The sequence below is a fragment of the Pelodiscus sinensis genome, chromosome 3 (assembly GCF_052426305.1).
Source record: "Pelodiscus sinensis isolate ZL-2025 chromosome 3, ASM5242630v1, whole genome shotgun sequence".
Taxonomy (NCBI): Eukaryota; Metazoa; Chordata; order Testudines; family Trionychidae; genus Pelodiscus; species Pelodiscus sinensis.
The window spans coordinates 43669379-43689460 of NC_143054.1; the positions used below are offsets into that span (position 1 = coordinate 43669379).

General features: G+C 45.0%; 1 protein-coding gene across 1 annotated transcript; it reads right to left on the reverse strand.

The window, feature by feature from the left end:
- Nucleotides 1–397: 397 nt before the first annotated feature.
- LOC102456850 (glutathione S-transferase-like) lies at nucleotides 398–15680 on the reverse strand. The gene is made up of 7 exons (XM_006137752.4): nucleotides 15635–15680; nucleotides 10047–10153; nucleotides 8894–8945; nucleotides 6579–6711; nucleotides 5006–5147; nucleotides 3908–4039; nucleotides 398–786 (listed from the first exon to the last, which is right to left on the reverse strand). The coding sequence occupies exons 2-7, from the start codon at nucleotides 10131–10133 to the stop codon at nucleotides 655–657; spliced, it is 678 nt and encodes a 225-aa protein (XP_006137814.3). The 5' UTR covers nucleotides 10134–10153; nucleotides 15635–15680; the 3' UTR covers nucleotides 398–654.
- Between the last annotated feature and the right edge of the window lie 4402 nt (nucleotides 15681–20082).

The following is a 20082-nucleotide window of genomic DNA, read 5'->3' on the forward strand; positions in this document are numbered from 1 at the left end:
CTAATATGTTTTAGAACTTCCTTAAGTGCATGGTGCTATCTATGGACTTGTTGGGCTTGTCTACGCTAGCATGTTTTGTCACCAAAACTGCCTTTTGGTGACAAAACAGAATGTTTATACTGCAATGCAACTTTTGTTGGGGGGGGGGGGGGGAGAAGGACTCCAGTTTTGGTGACAAAAAACTTCCACTCCTGTGAAAGACTTTTGTCTTTTCCCCTCCCTTTATTGTCAACATAGATCCAGTGTGGACTCTGCTGTTGTTTTGTTTTGTTGAAGAACTGACTTCTGCCACTATGCCTACCCTGATGATTGTATTTAGTGTTTTGTGATCTCTGTTGCCCTGCAGGCATACACCCATCTCCTTTCAAAGTTCCGGAAAATGCACTTAGACAACAAGAGCAATGAGATGTTTTATTTCATTTTATGCTCTTAAAGCCAGTGGTTTAACATCACTCCTTTTTCTCTGTGCATCCTATAATTTAGTTAACCATTTCATGTGCCAGTGCAATTATTTGGATTTACTGTGGAAATTTTTGCATACATAATTTATAGCTTGTATTAACTGATTTTGTCACTGTAATTTTCACCCTTTTAATTAATTGCCATTTTATCAGCTATTGCACAGCTACAGTAAAACATCTGCCATGACTGAAATCATTCATTGCCAATGTTGAAAATGCTTATCACTTTTGGAATTAATGCTGCATCCAGTGGTGATTTCCTCTGGCTGCCAGGTTGCAGGAATTTCTTAATTGTGGGGATGTTGCTTATCCTTGCCTTAAAAACCTGAAACAAGAAATGGTACAACATTTAACAGCAAAGAAATAACAGAGCAAAAGATACTTGCACATATATTAAACATGAATTAAAACAGGATCCTGTGATCTGGCCTGCAATGAACTGTAAGTGAGCTATATGCAACAAAATCCAATTGACTACTGGGAGGGCAGTTGCAGGCACTGTCTGCCTGGCAGTTCTTGTAGGATTGTGGCCTAAGAGCTGGTTAAAATTTTCTTAATAACTTTTTCACTGAAAAAATGGGCTTTTGTCAGCAACTATAATTGTCCTGAAAAAAATTCATTGTCATTGAATGTTTGTGACGCTGACCCAGAAGGGGTTAACTATCAGGCTATATGACCTTGTACTGGGGAGGAGTGGCTGCTCATTGACCCAGAGGTGGAAGAACCTCTCCAGGAGCCATTTTGGGCTGAGCCTGACCCTGCCCAGCCACCTGACAGGAAATCAGAAGGCGGGGCCAGAACTATAAAAGCCCAGCCTGAGGACTCAGTTGGGGCCCAGCCTACAGAGGGACCAGAGGCCTGCCCAGTGCTCCCTGCCTGGGAGGCTCAGCTTTGGCCAGGACCTCCAGCCGTACCTGATTGACTGGAACTGCTGGACCTGCAATAGACCGAGGACTGGCTTGGACCTCCCGCTGTGCCTGACCCCAAGGACCTGCCTGACTGCCTGCACCAGCCTACACCGGAGGACCAACTGGGACTGCTGCACCTGCAAGCAGCCGAGGACTGGCCTGGACCTCTGGGACCCCACCTGGACCTAACAACCCTGGAACCCCCCAAAAAGCGGGGGATGCATGGAGGGGGAGAAAGAAGTGGCCCAGGGAACAGCAAAGGCTGTTAAAGGCCTCAAGTCAGCCTCTTTAACAGCGGACCGTGCTGCTCCTATTAGGGCCCTGGGCTGGGATACAGTGGAGTGGGTGGGCTTGCTTCCCCCCTGCCACCCACCTACTGGATGGTAGTCTCCCCCTCTCCACCACTGCAGGTGAGCAACCCACATTCTACCTGAACAAGGAGACAAAACCCTTGGCTACTGCTCCTGGTTGCCCCACCTGAAATAAGGCCTAGGCTACTGGGCACTTAAACTAACTGATCGTTTGTTGCCCCGCCCCAAACCAGGTCCAGTGTACTTTGAACTATTGGCAACTGTTTGCTGCCCTGCCTGAACCGAGGGCCAGGGCCCTACACCAGTGTTTGTTTATCTGTCGCCCGCCCTGAAGCAAGGCTGGGGTCAGAACTGTTTGCCTCTTGCCCCAACCTAAACTCGGGCTGGAGTTACAGGGCTATTGATTAGCCTTGTTGTTGTGGCCAAGACCCGGGCTTGGACTATTGACTTGGGGGGTTGTTTTAAGTGTGGCCACCCACTGACCCAGAGGCAGAAGATATTGACCCCTCTGGCCAAATTCAATCTTTAAAGACATATTAGAGAAGTATGTGAATGATAATTAGGGCCATTCCATGTTAGATAGCCTAGAGCAGTGGTGGACAACCTGCAGCTCATTAGGGTAACCCGCTGGTGAGCCACAAGACATTTTGTTGATGTGGACCATCCATATGCACAGCTCCCCCACAGCTTCCAATATCCACAGTTCACCATTTACTGCCAATGGGAGCTGAGGGAAGTGGTGGCCAGCTTGTCCCTCTGGGAGCTGTTCCTGAGCACCATGTTAGCAGAATATTGGTGCTGAAGGACTGAGAATACAAAGAAGCACACAGTCATTTGTAGCCCAGTAGACACTCTTTGGGATGATCTTGCATCTGAAGATATCCCAGGACCATTTAAAGAACTTTCTGGATACTGTTTGGTTTCTTCAAAGGAAATCATTGGAAAGGTTATGATTTACTGAATGGGATTATCCAGTTTGTATGTCAGTATCATACAAATACTTCTGTATTTGAAGTTAGAAATATTGATCATGTGTCTGTATTCCAAATGTGATACTTTGGGTGTTACTCACAACTAGCCCTTCATGTACAACAATGAAAAAGCCCATTAGCCACGACAATGGACACTGAAAGAGCTTAGTCTTCCTGTGAATGCTCCAGTCAGCCTGCAAGTAATGGCTGCCACAGATCTGCAGAGACATGTGTCTGTCACCTGGTAGTGCCCCCCCCTTTTTAGAATGCCAGTGTTTTCCACTAGAAGCCAAAGGGTTCCCACCTTACACAAGCTCTATATAAGGCCTGGGAGTGACATCAGCAAGGAGACACTGAAAAAAGACTTGGAGGCAAGAACTGAAGTGGAGGAAGAAGAGTTGGACATAAGGAAGGTGGAAGGACATCCAGCTTCTGAGTTTCAAGCAGCAGACTAGTGCAGCTGGCTTTCAAAACTCTGACATTTGCCTATGACAACATTTTTTAAGATGAGGAATCATTTATAACCAATTTCATTGGTCAATCAAGATAATTTGTTTTGTTTTATTTGCTTAGTAATCTGCTTTATTTGGTTTGCTATCTCTTATATTAACTTAAAATTCACCTTTTATAGTTAATAACTTATTTCTTATTTACAACATAACACACCTTGTGCGAGTCATAAATGGGCAGTTAAAGAGGCTGCGCATATCTGTCTCCCCATTGAGGGAGGGAGCAGATCACATAATGTACCTTTAGGTTTGCTGTCCAAGGGAGGGAGGTACCTGAGTGTTGAGGAAAGTCCCTTACACTGAGATCAGCTCTAGGAACCTCATTTTATCTGCAGTTGGTTATGGCCCTCCACTGTGTATGCATTAAAAGAGACAACCTGACTCAGCAAGACTGGGTAAAAGAGTTCCCAAGCTCACATAATAGGCAGTATCTCAGTACATCAGGTGGCATCTTAAAGTGGAATAACTGAGGGAAGAATTAAGCACGCTGTATCTTTTTCTCATTACTGTTTAAATCATTCAGCCAAATTCATCTCATCTTTGTTGACTTCAGGGATTAATCTGGCCTCATGTTCTTATGTTATATAACATGATTTGTTCTGTAACAATTTTGAATTTAGGCAATATCTGAAACACTTGTACACATTTGAGCCAGAGCATCAGTGTAAAGCTATATAGCTACGTTGTCTTCAGTGAGGATCTGCTCCTACACATTTCATTGCCTGTTAGAGCTTTTAATTCTTTTACCTGTAAGACGGGGAATTTGGAGAGTATATCAGGCTTGCATTCTTCTGCCATTAGAATGGTTTCAAGCAGCTGTACATCTGCCCTGCTGAATTGGTTGCCAACAAGAAAATCCTGTCCATGGTCTTTCAAAGCCTACAGGACAGGAAAGAATGACTTTATGAATATAAACAGGATAGTCTGTGCTCTGGATAAATACATAAAGCTAAGCCTAATGTAATATTTCAATAGCACATCTAGATCTGTGTAAGAGTTACCTTTGAAAGGAAGTAATATAAAAATGCAGGATTGTTTGAACATACAGAAAACTCAATTTCACCTTTGTGTTAGGCTTTCTTCAAAATAATGAAGGTTTGGATCTGACAGGAAGATTTAGTCTTTTTGACAGAAAGAGTTTTTAAAATCTGTAGCTTTTATGAACACAACTGAAATGGGTTGGGTCTGAGGATTGGCATGGCGACTTTTCATGTTTTCTACCTCAGTACCAAGCTAAAAAAAAAACCCATTTGAAATAAAGTGACCTTGAGCAATTCCAGCTAGTAATTTTAATACCATTGTAGACAAAGCATAATCATAAAAAAGCCCATACACACATTTCATAGATCAAATGGAAAGATTCATTCTTTTAATAGTTGTTGTTATGAATAATAGTGTTTTATATATATATAGTGCCAAAGGTTTGTGTAGGTGCCAACTGAAAATTTATCTTAAAATGTTTGCACAAGATAGTTTGCAAACACTGTCAATAGTGTGGTATAGATAATGCACATCTGAAGGTGCCTCCTGATGCTCTATGGAACAGATAGTTGCATGAGCAGAGTAAAATAATGATAGTTATTCTATAGCTATATGCAATTCACAAGAAATTTGGAGTACAAAAATTATCCTGGCCCTTGTGCGGTTCTGCCCTTATTTTTTCTCACCTTTGAGGCTAAGGAAATCCCATTAAGGCCATAAATTTATACTTGCCTTAACTAGTTTTCCCATCGGCACACCAAATATATCTGTTCTTCTGTAATACTGGCTCAATGTGTATTTACTAGACTACATCCAGGATATATAATAAAGTGACTCAATGTGCCAATGAGTACTGCAACATACCTTTTCATAGACTGGAAAGTACCTCATTGTGGCCTTCTCAATGATAGAGGCAAGATGCTTTGCCTTATTCTCCGGTGGCTGGAGAGGATGGTGCATAATAATTTCATTCAGATCACTTGTTGCTTCCACATACATATCAATCCTGAAAGGCAAAGTATGCCAGTATTCATATAGGGTTAAGAGGCTAAATGCCAGAAGGTTTACCACTGACCAATTTCTGTTTTCTCAGTCAAAAATCAGTAGATATATGACATCACCTCCTTTTTTAGAGATGATTGGAATTATCTGTGTCAAAGATAGGGCCAATATTTTCATATTTAGGTTCTGAAAGTTAAACATAGTTAAATCACCCACGTTTCTATTTTGGCACCTGTGTGAAATCAGTGAGAGGGCGAGACCTAATATTAGTGAAACGCTATGGCTACGTCTACACTGGCGTGATTTTCCGGAAATGCTTTTAACGGAAAAGTTTTCCGTTAAAAGCATTTTCGGAAAAGCGCGTCTAGATTGGCAGGACGCTTTTCCAGAAGAGCACTTTTTGCGGAAAAGCGTCCGTGGCCAATCTAGATGCACTTTTCCGCAAAAAAGGCCCAATCGCCATTTTCGCGATCAGGGCTTTTTTGCGGAAAACAGTACTGTGCTGTCTACACTGGCCCTTTTGTGCAAAATTCTTTCGGAAAAAGACTTTTGCCCGAACGGGAGCAGCATAGTATTTCCAGAAAAGCACTGACAATCTTACATGAGATCGTCAGTGCTTTTCCGGAAATTCAAGTGGCCAGTCTAGACACAGCCTATGTGTCCCATTGAGAATTAAGTTGGACATCACATTAGCAATAATAAGTGGTATTTGTATCCATAGCCACTAGACCATCAAACAATAATACAATTTATTTGCCTTTACTAATTAATCTGAGTCGTTTGGGGATGTATAGCGAGAGTTTCCCCTAAATATGCAGTTCATGGGGACAAAGGGCAGGGATTACTTTGGCTCTTAGCTTGCAAGAGCAGTGTGCTGCTTGACCTTATGGGAGACAAGTAATGGTGTCCTACCAGTGGACAGTGATATTAGGCAAAACACTGGAGAGGAGGGATAGCTCAGTGGTTTGAGCATTGGCCTGCTGAACCCAGGGTTGTGAATTCAATCCTTGTGAAGGCTGTTTGGGGCAAAAATCGTCAGGGATAGTACTTGGTCCTGCTGAGAAGGCAATGGACTGGACTCAATGACCTTTCACGGTCCCTTCCAGTTCTAGGAGATAGGCAATCTCCATTTAAAAAAAAAAAAAAAGACCTCTGTGGCAGCAGTACATGTGTTATCTGAGTGGCTGAATTTTGAAAACTGTAATGACCTCTGAGGTAATCAAGATAAACTCACATGTACTTTTTAAGTGAATTTCTAATCTAGTTATTTAACTTTGTCCCAGACCTTAGTATTATTGATCTTGGTTGAAAATCAACAGAAATGTGCTGATTCATCATATAATTGATTAGGAATCAGGATTCCCCCTCCACCTTTTACTGCACATATAATAGTGATTTTTCTTGCTGTCAGAAAAAGGTAGCAGTGTTACAGTACAGTGCTCTCTCCTTAAGGTTCTTCCCATAGAGGTTGTATTTCCCTGCTATGTAGTTGAGAATGGCTCTGGTCTGAACCATCTTCATTCCATCAATTTCCACCATGGGCACTTGTTGAAACAGCAGATGTCCATCTTTTAAAAGAAAGATGAGAAGTAATACTCAAATAAACTAGTCACTTTCTCCAAACAATTATCATTGCAACACAGTTGAGAGAACCTCTATTTTGCAATTTTCTTTTTAAATGTGAAGTTCTTTTATCTCATACTGTGAAGTGAACAAAGTTTACAGTAAAATGTGAATGCTATTTCTTATGGAAATAGGTAAACAAAAACTAAGAGCTTGCATTATAATAATAAACTTCTTAGAATCACTGCAAATACAATAGGAATTCAAAGAAAGGGACAAATCATGCATTGTGTCGTTTACTCAAGTAAAGTTCCCACAGAGGTTAATAGGATAAGAGTGAAGGATTTGGCTCGTAAGAAAACTTTCATCATGCTTCATATGAATTTCCAAAATAATAATTTTGCATATAACATCTTTAATCTGATCATATCAAAACACCGTAACAAGCAATCTATAGAGCAGAGGTGGGGCAATAAGACGGAGGCAGTTCACCAAGATGAGCCCTTGGCAGGCTGCCATCACTGTATTTATCTTCACTTCCACAGATACAAGGGCTTGTAGCTCCCATTGGCCGTGGATCGCCATCCTGGCCAAAGGGAGTTGCAGAAAGTGGCATGGATTGGGACGTTGCTTCTCGCAGTTCCCATTGGCTGGGAATGGTGATCCAAAGCTAATGAGATCTGCAACCACCCATACCTGTGGACATGGGCGGCGAGTTATATGGGCTTGTGGTGCCCATGCTCCAGCAATATTCAGAGCCGGGGGCCCTGCTCAACCAATATTTGGAGCTGGTGTTCTCCCCTGGCCCTGCCTGAAGTGGGCCCCAGCCCACACCTGCAAGCGCGTCCTCCCCCTGGCCCCAGAGCGTCCCCAGAGGAGAAGAGGGATTGTAACGGGGCGCCCGCAGCCCCCGCCCCTGCGCCCTGGCAGCGCATGTGCACACTGCATGCCAGACAGGGGTGACAGGATGCGGAGGCCTCGCCCCTGGGTGGACGCTGCAGAGAACGGGTGCGGCGGGCTAGCCCTGTCCCCGCACCCTTGCGGCTCATGCTCATGCCACATGCTGGGTATTTTAAATGCCAGAGGTGCAGCAGACAAGGGGGAGGGAGTCCACCCAGGCTGGGGCCAGGGCCGAGGCCTAGGCTGGGAGCTCAGGGAAGCGCTCACCCTCCTGCAGCAGCCGGGACCCGGCAGACAACCCCACGGGGCGGACGCCCAGACTCTGCAGCCCGAGAAGGAACAGGCAGTGGATGCCGGAACAGCCTATACCCCCTCGACGAAGAGAGGGGTGGCAGGGCCTGATCACAGACTCCAGCCCCACTGACCTGCAAACTGGAAGGCAGAAGGTAGGGGAGGGGAAAAAACAGGGGAGAGGAAGGGGCTTGTGCTGAGGAGAGGGGGGCAGGTCAGGAGAAGAAAGGGGAAGGCACCAAGGCACAGGTGGAGGAGAGAGACAAATGCCAGGGCGCCTGGTGGAGACAATGAGGAAAAGGGCAGGAGGGGAGGTGTCAGTGGGAGGGGGACAGGGTGATGCTGGGAGGGGACAGGGTAAGGGCATTGGGGGCTAGAGGGGGGAGGGGAAGGTGCTGGGAGAAGGCTTGAAAGAAGGGGTGGGCATGAGGAAGGCTGGGATGGAGCAAGTCATGTGTGATGGCACAGGGGCAGGAGGGGAACGGGGGCAGAGGGTGGTAAGGGGGTGGGCATCAGGGGAAAAGAGGGCAAAGAGGGCAGGGCTAGTGACTTGCAGACATCTAACTTTTCTAAGTAATTTTTAACTTGTTCTTTTTTATTTTAACTTCTAAACCTACCTACCCCATTTCCACTAGTATTCACTATGTTAGGTATCCTGTCATCTTCCTTTTCTTGAGGAAAACTGAAACAAAGATATCATTAAGCACCTCTGCCATTTCCTACTTTCCTGTTACTGTTTCTCCCTCTTCACTGAGCAATGGGCCTACCCTGTCCTTGTTTTTATAGAGTAACATGTTACTGTTATAAAACTGGCATAACAGAATGGACGTTAGAATCCAATATTTGAATGAAACAAAATGGTCTTACTGCAATTATGATTCATCATATTCATGATCCACTCCCGATTTTCTTTTTTTAAAAGGCAGTTACATTTTAACGAATTCCCCATTAGGATACAACAACAATTCTAAAAGAAAACAAATTATAGAAACTCACCCTGTCGTAACTTTAAAAGATCTTCCCTTGTTTCACAGAATTGTTCTTCAAACTGGAAAACAAATGGGTAAAAAGAGGGAAAAGTGTCTTATTTTTATTGATGGGGTTCAGTTGGGAAACACTTGGGAAAATAATTAATAGATCATTTTTTAGGATTTATTTCACTTCTGCAGTTAAAGACTTTGCAATAATCTGTACTTAGATAAAATCCTGCCTCTGTTATGTTTTTCCTTTGCCTTTTTATGCTTAATTTAAATGCCTTTTGTGTAGGAACCTATGTTAGATTGTGGCTAGCCCTGCACAGGTGTTCAAGGTGACCAGAGAGCTAAAGAAACATTCTTCTGTGCAAGAGGCAGACACAATGCACTGATGACAGGTAATGACTGGGGTGTCTAGGTCCCCAGGATGGGGTGAAAGCAGAGCCAGGCATGGTGGAGGAAAGAAAGCACATCCAGTAGCTGTTGGGCTAGTCAATGATTTTTTGCCATAACCCTTGCGTGGGGAGAAAAGAAAAAGGATTTGCAACAGCAGAAATCCCCAGAGGCTTCCTGGCTGCCTACTAACCAACATGTCACAGCAGCCATGTACCTCTCTGGCATGGCTTTCAGAGTTAACCCAGAAAGCAGTTAGTTTCGCTGATATTAGTATTGTTATTTGCATTGGGTAGGGCATAGAGGCTCCAGCTCCACTTTGACGGGCATGATGCAATCGCTATCTTGGCCAATATCCAGCAGTGAAATGGAAACGTCTAGATTAGGAAGTTTGTGTCTGTAAGGCTTGAGGTAAAGAACCAGGCTCTCCAGGTGAGGCTGTGAAAGACTCACATCCTCTGTGTCCTGGGAACAGAGGATAGCATGTAAAATACTGACCACAATGGTCATCAGTGGGTACAGAACCCAGGCTCAATTGCTTGACTGGATTGGAGCAGCTCCATTAAGTGTAAATATGTCTCACTGTCTCCAAGGAAAGATGCTAAAGAGAGACATAATCACACACACTGTTATAATTTTACACGCTGGCTGTGCAACCACTTGTGTATGTGCAGTGAGTTTGGAACCAATGACTTCCAGGTGGTCACATCTGCTATGCAGAACCGTCATTTCCACCAAATTATGCATTTCCAACTTGGTTTCTTTATAAAATAGAAGCAGACCTCGACTCCAGCTGCTGCTAAAAGCCATCGTATCGTTTCCATTCGGCCTCTTCCATCAAAATAGTACAATTTGGGTTTCCCACTCATGCTTCCAAGTGTCTGGTTTCCTGTTAAATTAAATAAAGGAAAAAGTTTCAAAGAATCAACATGAGGGAAGCTCAGTGTTTGACACTCAGGAAGTCAGCACGGCATTCTCAAACACCTGTCACTGTAGTGTTTAGATGACTCGGGTTCCTACTTGCTACAATTATACAAATAATTTAAAGTAATGCTGGATGCTGACTGTACAACAAAAACAAGCAAAATACCAAGGACCAGAAAAGAGCAGTAGCTTTTCTCAGAACACTGGAATTTTCTTTCAATGCTGGAGCAAAAGGCTCAAAGATATTCAGGGTGTGTCTAGACTACATGGCTCCAGCGACGGAGCCATGTAGATGAGTGTACTCGGCAAAGGGAAACAAAGAGGCAATTTAAATAATCGCTGCTTTATTTACATCAAAATGGCTGCCTGTCAGCCAATGGTCAGGGCAGTGTGTGTGTGTGTGTGTTACACCCGAATCTTCAGCTGCTGGGACACAAAGTCCTGTCGCAGCGGGCAGCCTAGGGAGGTTGTCAGTGCCGGCCCTATTGCTGCTCCTATTGTCTTATGGAGAGAACATGCTTAAATGGGCTAAACTGCCATGAGATCAACTGTTTTCTCATTAGATTTTTGCCATTTGGGAGGTAATATCAGGAATGCAGCTAGTCTTGTAAGATTTTGTCTCATCTCAAATGAGAAGTGGATAATGGCTCCACAAAGGATCGTAATCATACTAAATACGTGTGTAACGAGCTGAATGCCAAAACTGTTTTAAAGTCAACAAAAGGAAAGAGACTAACACTCTGAAGCAGGGGAGCCAACAGAGTTGCCACCCCCCTGGACAAGATGAAGGGGTAGTTTTGTGCTGCTGGAAGGGGCAAGGCATTGGGTGAAGAGACTGGGGCAGCCCTTAGTGCTGTACTACGCTGCCCTACCCCTGCCTCAGGCAGTCCTCTGAGCCACACAGATTGCACTGCACAGCTCTCTGGTGGTGATTTAAAAGACCTAGGGGTCCAGCTGTCACAATATTAGCAGCAGCAGCCACCAGCAGCTCTGATCCCTTTTGAATGGCCAGGCAGTAGGGCAGCTGTCTCCTTTACCCACCTCCATTGTTGAGCCTGCTCTGAAGTTCAGATTAAGTAATGGAACATAAAATATTTGGCCCAGGATTCTGGACTAAAGACCAACCCAAATAAGTTATGCAATGGCACTAGAAGCTGTAGGAATGCAGGAATCTGGAATGCTGAAGGAATGCTGGTGGGAAAGCACCAGCAAAAAAGATTTATTATAAATGCTCTTTTTGCAAACTATAATATCTACCAGCAAAAAAGATTTATTATAAATTAGGGGGCAAGAAAGTAAATATTCCAAGGAGTATAAATATAAACATTAAAGGCCTGACTGCTGGAGAAGCTGCTGTGAAAATGTCATTGTGAAACTTGCTTGCTTGATCTTTAATCTTCTGTTAGCTCCTAATCTCAAGAGATAAATTACTGTTTCATTAATCAAGTCTCAGAGGGATGGTCATGTTAATCTGTATCTCCAAAAACAGCAAGAAGTCCTATAGCACCTTAAAGACTATCAGTTTTACATAAACATGAAAGCTTATGCACAAATAAACAAATATGATCTAGACCGTGCTTGGTCTTGCCATGAGGGTAGGGGACTGGACTTGATGACCTCTCAAGGTCCCTTCCATTTCTAATATTCTATGATTCTACAAAACTTGTTTGTCTTTAAAGTGACACAGGACTCATCATTGTTAGTAGGAGTTGTTGCTGCTCAGCATCTTTGAAAATCCAGGTTTCATTTCAAAGATCAGATGAAGTGTTGTCCATGGTATATGAAAGCCTCACATTCATATGAATTCCATCTTATGGTGAAAGTTCTCTCTAATACATTCAAACTGCTTTTCTCCAACTCTGAAAGTGCCTTGTTTCCAGCTGCTAATCCATGTGATAACAATGCTAAATATGCATGAAATATCTTTCTAATATTACTTTTTCATGCAACTGCTGCCCTTGCATCAAGAATTTTATGCAATTATAAAACAGGAAGGGTGTGTGTGTGTGCTTGTGTGTGTGTGTGTGTGTGAAAAGTTTGAAACCCCATGGATTAATACAACTAACATGTAATTCAGGGAATGTCTACACTACAGAGTTTTTTTTCAGAAAAACAACCATTTTTCCTAAAAAACTTCAATTACGTCCACACTCAAATTGCGTTCTTTTGAAAGAAAATCGAAAACTGAGGGTTTTTTCCAGAATTGGTCATCCTCTTTCTACAAGGAAGAAGCCTTTTCCCGAAAGAGCTCTTTTGGAAAAAGACTTGTGTGGACGGGGAAGAGGGAGTTTTTTCAAAAGAAGAGTACAGAGGAAAAAGCACAGATGCCCTGGTGGCCACTCCATCTATAGTAATAATAGTTTAAATGTGAGAGAATCCATTCAGTGTGGATGCTATCTTTTGAAAAGGCAAATTGCTTTTTCAATGTGCGTTGGCAGCGTGGATGCTCTCTTTCAGAAGAAGTTTTTTCAGAAGATCTCTTCTGGAAAAGCTTCTTTCGAAAGAAGCCTGCAGTCTAGATGTAGCCTCAGTGTGACCATTTTAAAGCCCAGAATATTTCAGTCATAATTAGTAGAGTGCTTTATGACAGAGAAACTCTCAAAATACTGTACACATGAGACCAAATATCATTATGACTCTTTTACATACAGGGAAACTGAGGTATACATGGACCTTGCCCAAGCCCTCCCCAGCAAATCAATGGCATAGGCAGATAAAAATGGCCATAATGGATCTGACCAATGGTCCATCTAATCAAATATTCAGTCTTTCAACAGTGACCACAGGCCTGTATGCAGGAATTTCTGGGGATGTGTGCTTTTTTTTGTAAATGTGGACCCACGGGTATGAATGCACCCTCTGTGGTCCTCCAAGTAAGCAGGGAAATCAGCCCCAGTCTTCCCCCGGCTGACCAGAGCATGAAGAAGGTAGGCACAGGCAGCACACCACTCCTGCCTTCCCCTGGCTGTCCGGAGCATACTTACTTCAGGGGCCATGGAAGGGAGCTTTTGCATCATTTGAACCCCCCAGCATATGGGCCTGGACCAATGCCAAATGCTTCAGAGGGAATGATCAGAACAGGAAATCAGGGAGTGATCCATCCCCTATCACTCATTCCCAGCTGCTAGCAGTCAGAGGCTAGGGACATACAGAGAATGAGGTTGAATCCCTGACCCTCTTGGCTAGTAACCACTGTTAGACCGATCTTTCATGAACTTATCTACAAAAATAAGTCTCCTGATTCCTGAACCAGTGTCCAACCCATGGACCACTTTAGCTTCCAGTCAGTACCATTTAAAAATGGAACATGCATGTAACAGTGTGCTAGTGCATGGTAGCAGAATTAATCATTTCTAATGCTCACTAAGCTATTATGATTTTTTTATAGTTTCTATTGGTAACATTTCTTTCAATAGTTTTGAGGTGTAGAAAAATCAGAAGAGTGGGCCTGATCCTCACCTAGTGAAGTCAAGCGTATGAAAATGATTTTCACCAAATGAGGATCTGACTTTGTGTTTTCATTGAATGTAATAGTGGGGAGGAAATTTTAAAACACTACACGTATTTTATAATACTAACACTGTTCCTTCAGCATTTTCTCTATTTCTTTTGCCTTCGCTTCAAGATGTCTCAGGGTATGTCTACACTTGCACCCTCTTCCGAGACAGGGATGCAAATGAAGACATTCAAAATTGCAAATCAAGTTGGGATTTAAATATCCCACTATTTAAATAGTGCTATTTCAAAATAACAGACGTTATTAAGACGCGATTATTTCGAGAGAAAACCCTTCTCCCGAAATAACTGCTAACCTCATTGTATGAGGAATAAGGGTTATTTTGAGAGAAGGGTTTTCTCTCAAAATAACCGCATCTTAACAGCGTCTGTTATTTCGAAATAGCGCTATTTCGAAATAGTGCCATAATGTGAATATGCAAATGAAGTGTGGGATATTTAAATCCCGGCTTCATTTGCAATTTCAAATGTCTTCATTTGCATCCCTCTCTCGAAAGAGGGCGCAAGTGTAGACATACCCTTCAGATACTTACAATATGTTATATAAACATAGAATGCTTTGGCATATTGCCATGTGTCAGGGTATGTCTACACTTCATTCCTCTTCCGAGAGAGGAATGCAAATACATACACCTGAAATTGCAAATGAAGCATGGATTTGAATTTCCTGTGCTTCATTTGTATAATCGCGTTATGGCGCTATTGTGGAATAGCGCTATTTCGGGGGGGGAAAACTGAGTTATTTTGAGATAAAAACCTTCCTTTGAAATAACCCTCAAGTTTTATAAATAAAGGAACTCAGACATTAAAGACTAAGAAGAGACCCCTCTTAGATGCATTTTCTCTAGCAGCCATTTTGTTGAAAATCTAAAGCAAAATGATATTTTCCTACAGTCTACATTCAGTACAAAGGTCTTTTTCATTATCTCCAGCTGCCTCTTATGTTCTCAAAGTGTTATGGTGTTTGCTAAGGAGCGGAGAAGTTTAGTTCTTTTTTATTTGATCATTTTAGTTTGTCTTCTGACCCGCTCTGTACTGGTAGCCAGCTTGTGCAATGAGAGTCCAGTGAAAACACATTCTCCATTCCAAGCTTGCATTCTTGTTATTGCTGCTTCTTTCTCTGTCTCCTTCCCCTCCCTCAGTTTGTACTCCCAAACCATATCTACACTAGCCTCTTTTTTCAGAAAAAAATGCCCCATCACTGAAGAGGTAACCAATTTAATTTACAGCAAAGGAGATTTAGATTCAAGTTAGGAAGTTTTTCCTAATTGAGCACTGGAATAGATTACCTAGGGAGGCTGAGAAATCCCTGTCCTTGGAGTGTTTTAAGAACAGGTTGGAAAACCACCTCTCAGGAGGGATGGTCTAGAAATTCTTAGTGCTGCCTTATGCCAGGATGGATGATGGACTAGATGACCTACATTTCTATGTTTTTATCATTGCTAACACCAGCGGGAACAACAGTGTGAGTACTAGAGTAGATAGAGCTATAGGCAATCAGTACTGTTTTTAGCACTGTCTCATCTCACTTTGCTCAGTACAGGCTAGCTGATTTAGTAGAAGAAATGCTGGCAGCACCTAGTCCATGCTAGCTCTCCCGTAAGAGCTAATGCCATGGCAACAGTGGAGCTGAAATGGCATTAGCAACTGTGGGAGCAAATGCACAGTGCTCACTTTGCCCTCAGAAATGCCATGTCTTGATCTTTCCTGAAATCACTATTTTTTTTCCTGACATCTGGATTCTCCTTTTCTTCCAGCACTACAGCAAGCATTTGATCTGCACCTGAATTACTTTACTGCACATCAACCTTATCATACTGAAAATTAGCACAAACATTCTATTAATATTTCATCCATTAGACCCATTTACTGAAATTACTTTCAAACCATTTGGTCAATTCCTGGTACATTTCTAAAGATCAGTACTAACCTTTTGGGACTCCTGGTCCAGTCCAAACTAGTCTTGAATAAAAAAATAGTTCCTCTAAGTTATAAAGTTTTATAGCTCCACCTACTGGGAGGAGAGTCCAATTTTGTCCAAAGAGTAAGGGAAACGCCCATTGTTAAACAAATGAAATCAGTTGGCTCTGCCAGCTTTCTGATTTGTCACATACATCAGAATCTTCCCAATACAGACTTGCCTAATCAACAAACCTAAAGATCCACAAAATCTCATGGTATGTCTACACTACAATGTTAGTTCGAACTAACGGACGTTAGTTCGAACTAACATTCATAGCCGCTACAATAGCGCTCCGCTAGTTCAAATTTGAATCGAACTAGCGGAGCGCTTAGTTCGAACTAGGAAAACCTCATTTTACGAGGATTAAGCCTAGTTCGAACTTACTAGTTCGAATTAAGGGGTGTGTAGCCCCTTAATTCGAACTAGTGGGAGGCTAGCCCTCCCCAGGTTTCCCTGGTGGCCACTCTGGCCAACACCAGGGAAACTCTATGCCCCCCTCCCGGCCCCGGACCCTTTAAAGGGGCACGGGCTGGCTATGGTGCCCGTGCCAGGTGCAAGCCTGCCAGCACCCAGCCAGCAGACCCTGCACCTGGCACGGCACAGAGCCACCCACCCGATGTCCCCCAGCCCACCCCCTCTTCCCGGGACCAGGCTGGCGGCTCCCGGGAGCTTGCCCTGGACCGCAAGAGGCGGGCACCTTCCTGGGCTAGTGCGGACATCGTGGACCTCGTCCACGATCTCCGCACTAGGCACAGGAAAGTGGCCGTCTAGGGCAGGAGAGCTGCCAGCCTGGCCACCCAGGAGCAGGTGTGCATGGAAATCAAGGGGGTCCACTGAGACCCCCGACCCTGAGCCCTGAGCTTACAATGGCCATCCTGGGTCAGACCAAAGGTCCATCTAGCCCAGGAGCCTGTCTGCCGACAGTGGCCAACCCTAGGGACCCTGGAGGGGATGGACCAAAGACAGTGACCAAGCCATTTGTCTCGTGCCATCTCTCTCCAGCCTTCCACAAACTTTGGGCAGGGACACCACTCCTACCCCCTGGCTAAGACTACTCCATGGACCCAACCTCCATGACTTGATCTCACTTCCCTTTAAACTCTGTTCTAGTTGTAGCCTTCACAGCCTCCTGCAGCAAGGAGTTCCACAGGTTAACTATTTGCTTTGTGAAGAACAACTTTCTCTTACTAGTTTGAAGCCTGCTACCCATTCCTTTCCTTTGGTGTCTTCTAGTCCTTCTTTATGGGAACTCATGAAGAACTTTTCTGAATGCACCCTCTCCACCCAACCCCTGCTTTTAGAGACCTCTAGCCTGTCCCCCCTCCGTCTCCTCTTTTCTAAGCTGAACAGTCCCAGTCTCTGTAGCCTCTCTTCATCTGGGACCTGTTCCCAACCCCTGATCATGTTAGTTGCCCTCCCCTCTCCCAGCCTTTCTCTTCCCCTCTCCCACCTCCTTTTCCTAGTCTCCCCCAGTTTTGTTCAATAAAGACAGAGTCAATGTTGGAAGAAACGTTATCTTTATTTTGTACATCAATAAGAAGGGGGGCTAGGGAAGGGTAAGTGGAAGGAGGTGAGGGAGGAATGGGGTACGAGCCCCCGATGGGGAGGACTGGGCTGGCTCTGCGGGCTTCTGGGGGTGGAAGCTCTCCTGCAGCCCCCCGATTGCCCCCTCTCCCCAGATGGCAGCCTGCGGCAAGTGCAGCCGGGCTGATGGCCGAGTGCTGTGATGTGCCCAGTGTGGGTAGTCCGGGCACTCCAAGCCAGGACTGCTTTGCAAGCGGGGCACCCCTGAGAACTGTCTGTCCAGGGTGGGGGTCAGGACCCTTTAAGCGCAGCCCTCGGCTAGCCTGAGACAGCATCTCTACACAATAAGTCCTCCTCTGATGCCCTACCGGCACTGCTTCCGGCCATCCTTAAGCCCTGTTCAGAGTCCACTCAATGTGGACTTGCTAGTTCGAATTAGCAAAACGCTAATTCGAACTAGTTTTTAGTTCTAGACGCGTTAGTTCGAATTAGTGCTGTAGTGTAGACATACCCATGGTGGATTGGGACAGCTCTTTGTGGAAAGCTTCACTTATCCTATTTTCAGTATTATCTGCTGTGGGCAGGAGATGGCATCTCCCTTCTAGTGGTTAGAATCCATAGTAGCAGTTACAACCACTATTTAGTCTCTGGCAACAGTCCTGCCTAGTGGGCACAGTTCTTGGGTACAGTAGGAGAACCTCAGCCCTCCCACCCCACCAGCTCCCAACACAGGACTCTGAGATGCTGGTTTGGCTTTGCTCATCCTTCAGAGCATTTCATTAGCCTCTAGTCAGCTTCCCTGGATCACTTTCTCCCTTCCTTTGCACTCCAGATGGCTGCTATCTCCCTGAAGAGTGCTGCCTTCTGAACTCCCTGTCATAGTCCCAGTTTCTGATTTGTTGTAAGAACCAGGCACATCTTCCCTTTTAAATCCGATCTCTAACCCAAGTACAAGCTTAGGGGCATGACACCCTGAACCCAGAGTTGCTCCTTAATCCCCTTCCATCCAGTAACCCCATCACATACCCAGGGCTGGATTAAGGCATGGGCTAGCCGGGCAGCTGCCCGGGGCGCCAACCTATGGGGGGAGCCTGGCTCCCGGATCGCGGGCTGCAGCAGCTCCCAGCGGCCACCCTGCAGCGGCCTGCATTAACCTCCACGGCGCCAGCCAAACAGTGCCCGTCCCCCTGCGGCCGCAGGGCCCTGCAGGGCCAGGCTTGGCCCACCCTGGGAGGCCCCGGGCTGTGCACCAGCGGTGGTAGCCGGGCTGGGCCGGGCTGGGCACGTGCGTCCTGCTGCCACCAGCTCCACGTGCCCTTCCCATGCGCCAGGAGGAGGCGGGGCGGCGCATGTGCCCTCCCCCACTCGCCAGCCTGGGGGCAGGGCCGTGCATGCGTCCTTCCCCAACCCAGGGAGCAATTAAGCTGTCTGCCCGGGGCGCCGGAATGGCTCGGTCCAACTCTGCCTCAGAATCAGGGCTGGGAAGTGATCCTGTGGTTCTTCCAACCTGTGTCCCTTTAGAAAAATAATCTGCATTTTTGTCATCCTCCCCTATGTAGTGAAGGATTTCAGAACTGTAGAGCTTCAGGGAGAGGCAACACTGCATAATCCTGCTGTCCCCATCCTACTTAGTAGCCAAAGTAGGTCTCCTCTTGCCCGACCAGCTGGCATTTGGTCAGTTTGGCTGTTATTCATGCCTCATGAAGGGCTTGTAATATAGCTGATATGTGCCTCAGGTGGTCTTTCCAGCTCTAGCTGTAGACATCATTGTTGTCGATGTATGTCATGGAGTGCAACCCATGTGGACAGAGCACTCAATCCATTAGATACTGAAACATGATTGTGGCCCTGTGTGGGACAAAGGGCATGATTTGAATTGGGGTAAAGAAGGCTGTTTTTTCCTAGACTCAGCTATCAAATAGATCTGCCAAATCCCCACTCTGGCACAATGAATGCAGAAGTGAGGGCCTGCAAAAGTACCCCAAAACCTTATCTTTCCAGGCTTTGGTAAAAAGCTTCCCCCCAAAATCTTAAAAACCTAGATTTTGGGGATAAAAATGCACTGTCAACCTCCAAGCAATGATACCCTGGCAATGTTGGGCTTTTTGATTTAAAAAGCTGCAGTCTTCCTGGGCAACACAAGTCTTGTCCTTCCCCCATTGCCCTGTTCTAATCTAGCTATCTCAGTTGTCCCGAAGGCTAGAACAAAACAAACTGTTTGGGTAGGATGGTCTGCATCTGGCTTAAGGTTAACCTTCTGTCTGCCTCTGCCCAAGGCAGCAAAGAAAAGAAAAGAAAAGAAAAGAAAAGAAAAGAAAAGAAAAGAAAAGAACCCTGCAAAGCTTGCAACTCAAAAGAAAAACCTGTGTCCTTTTAAAATCCTGGGTTCTCATAATGATCCCACCACTATGCCACCATGTCAAGGCCAAATCCCCATCCTGACACGATGAACGCAGAAGTGGGGGCCCGCAAAAATACCCCAAAGCCTTATCTTTCCAGGCTTTGGTATAAAGCTTCCCCCCAAAATCTTAAAAAACCTAGATTTTGGGGATAAAAATCTGTTGCCACCACCTAAGCAATGATAAGAAACTCAGGGAAGAGCCAGAGAGGGCAGTACAGGACCAGGAAGAGAACTGGCAGCATGTAACTTCTAGAAGGGAAAAGGCCAGCACTGGAATCCCCCACTGCTATTGAGGTAAGTAATCGCTTTCAGGCTCTCTCCACAGGCTCTGCAGTGGTGAATGCTTTGGAAGGGACCTCACAAGGAAGAAACCGCAAGGGAACACCATCTACTGGAAGGCATGGGATGCGTAGTCGTAGGAATGGGTGTTCCACAACCACCACCTCCAAAAGATTAGGGTGGTGGTGGTCGGGGACTCCTTCCTAAGAGG

Coding starts and splice junctions, on each gene's coding strand:
- LOC102456850 (XM_006137752.4), bottom strand. CDS start 10,133: ATGAGTGGGAAACCCAAATTGTACTATTTTGATGGAAGAGGCCGAATG. Junction 8,946..10,046: donor TAGCAGCAGCTGGAGTCGAG/GTCTGCTTCTAT, acceptor TTTGTTTTCCAG/TTTGAAGAACAATTCTGTGA. Junction 4,040..5,005: donor ACTTTCCAGTCTATGAAAAG/GTATGTTGCAGT, acceptor CCTGTCCTGTAG/GCTTTGAAAGACCATGGACA.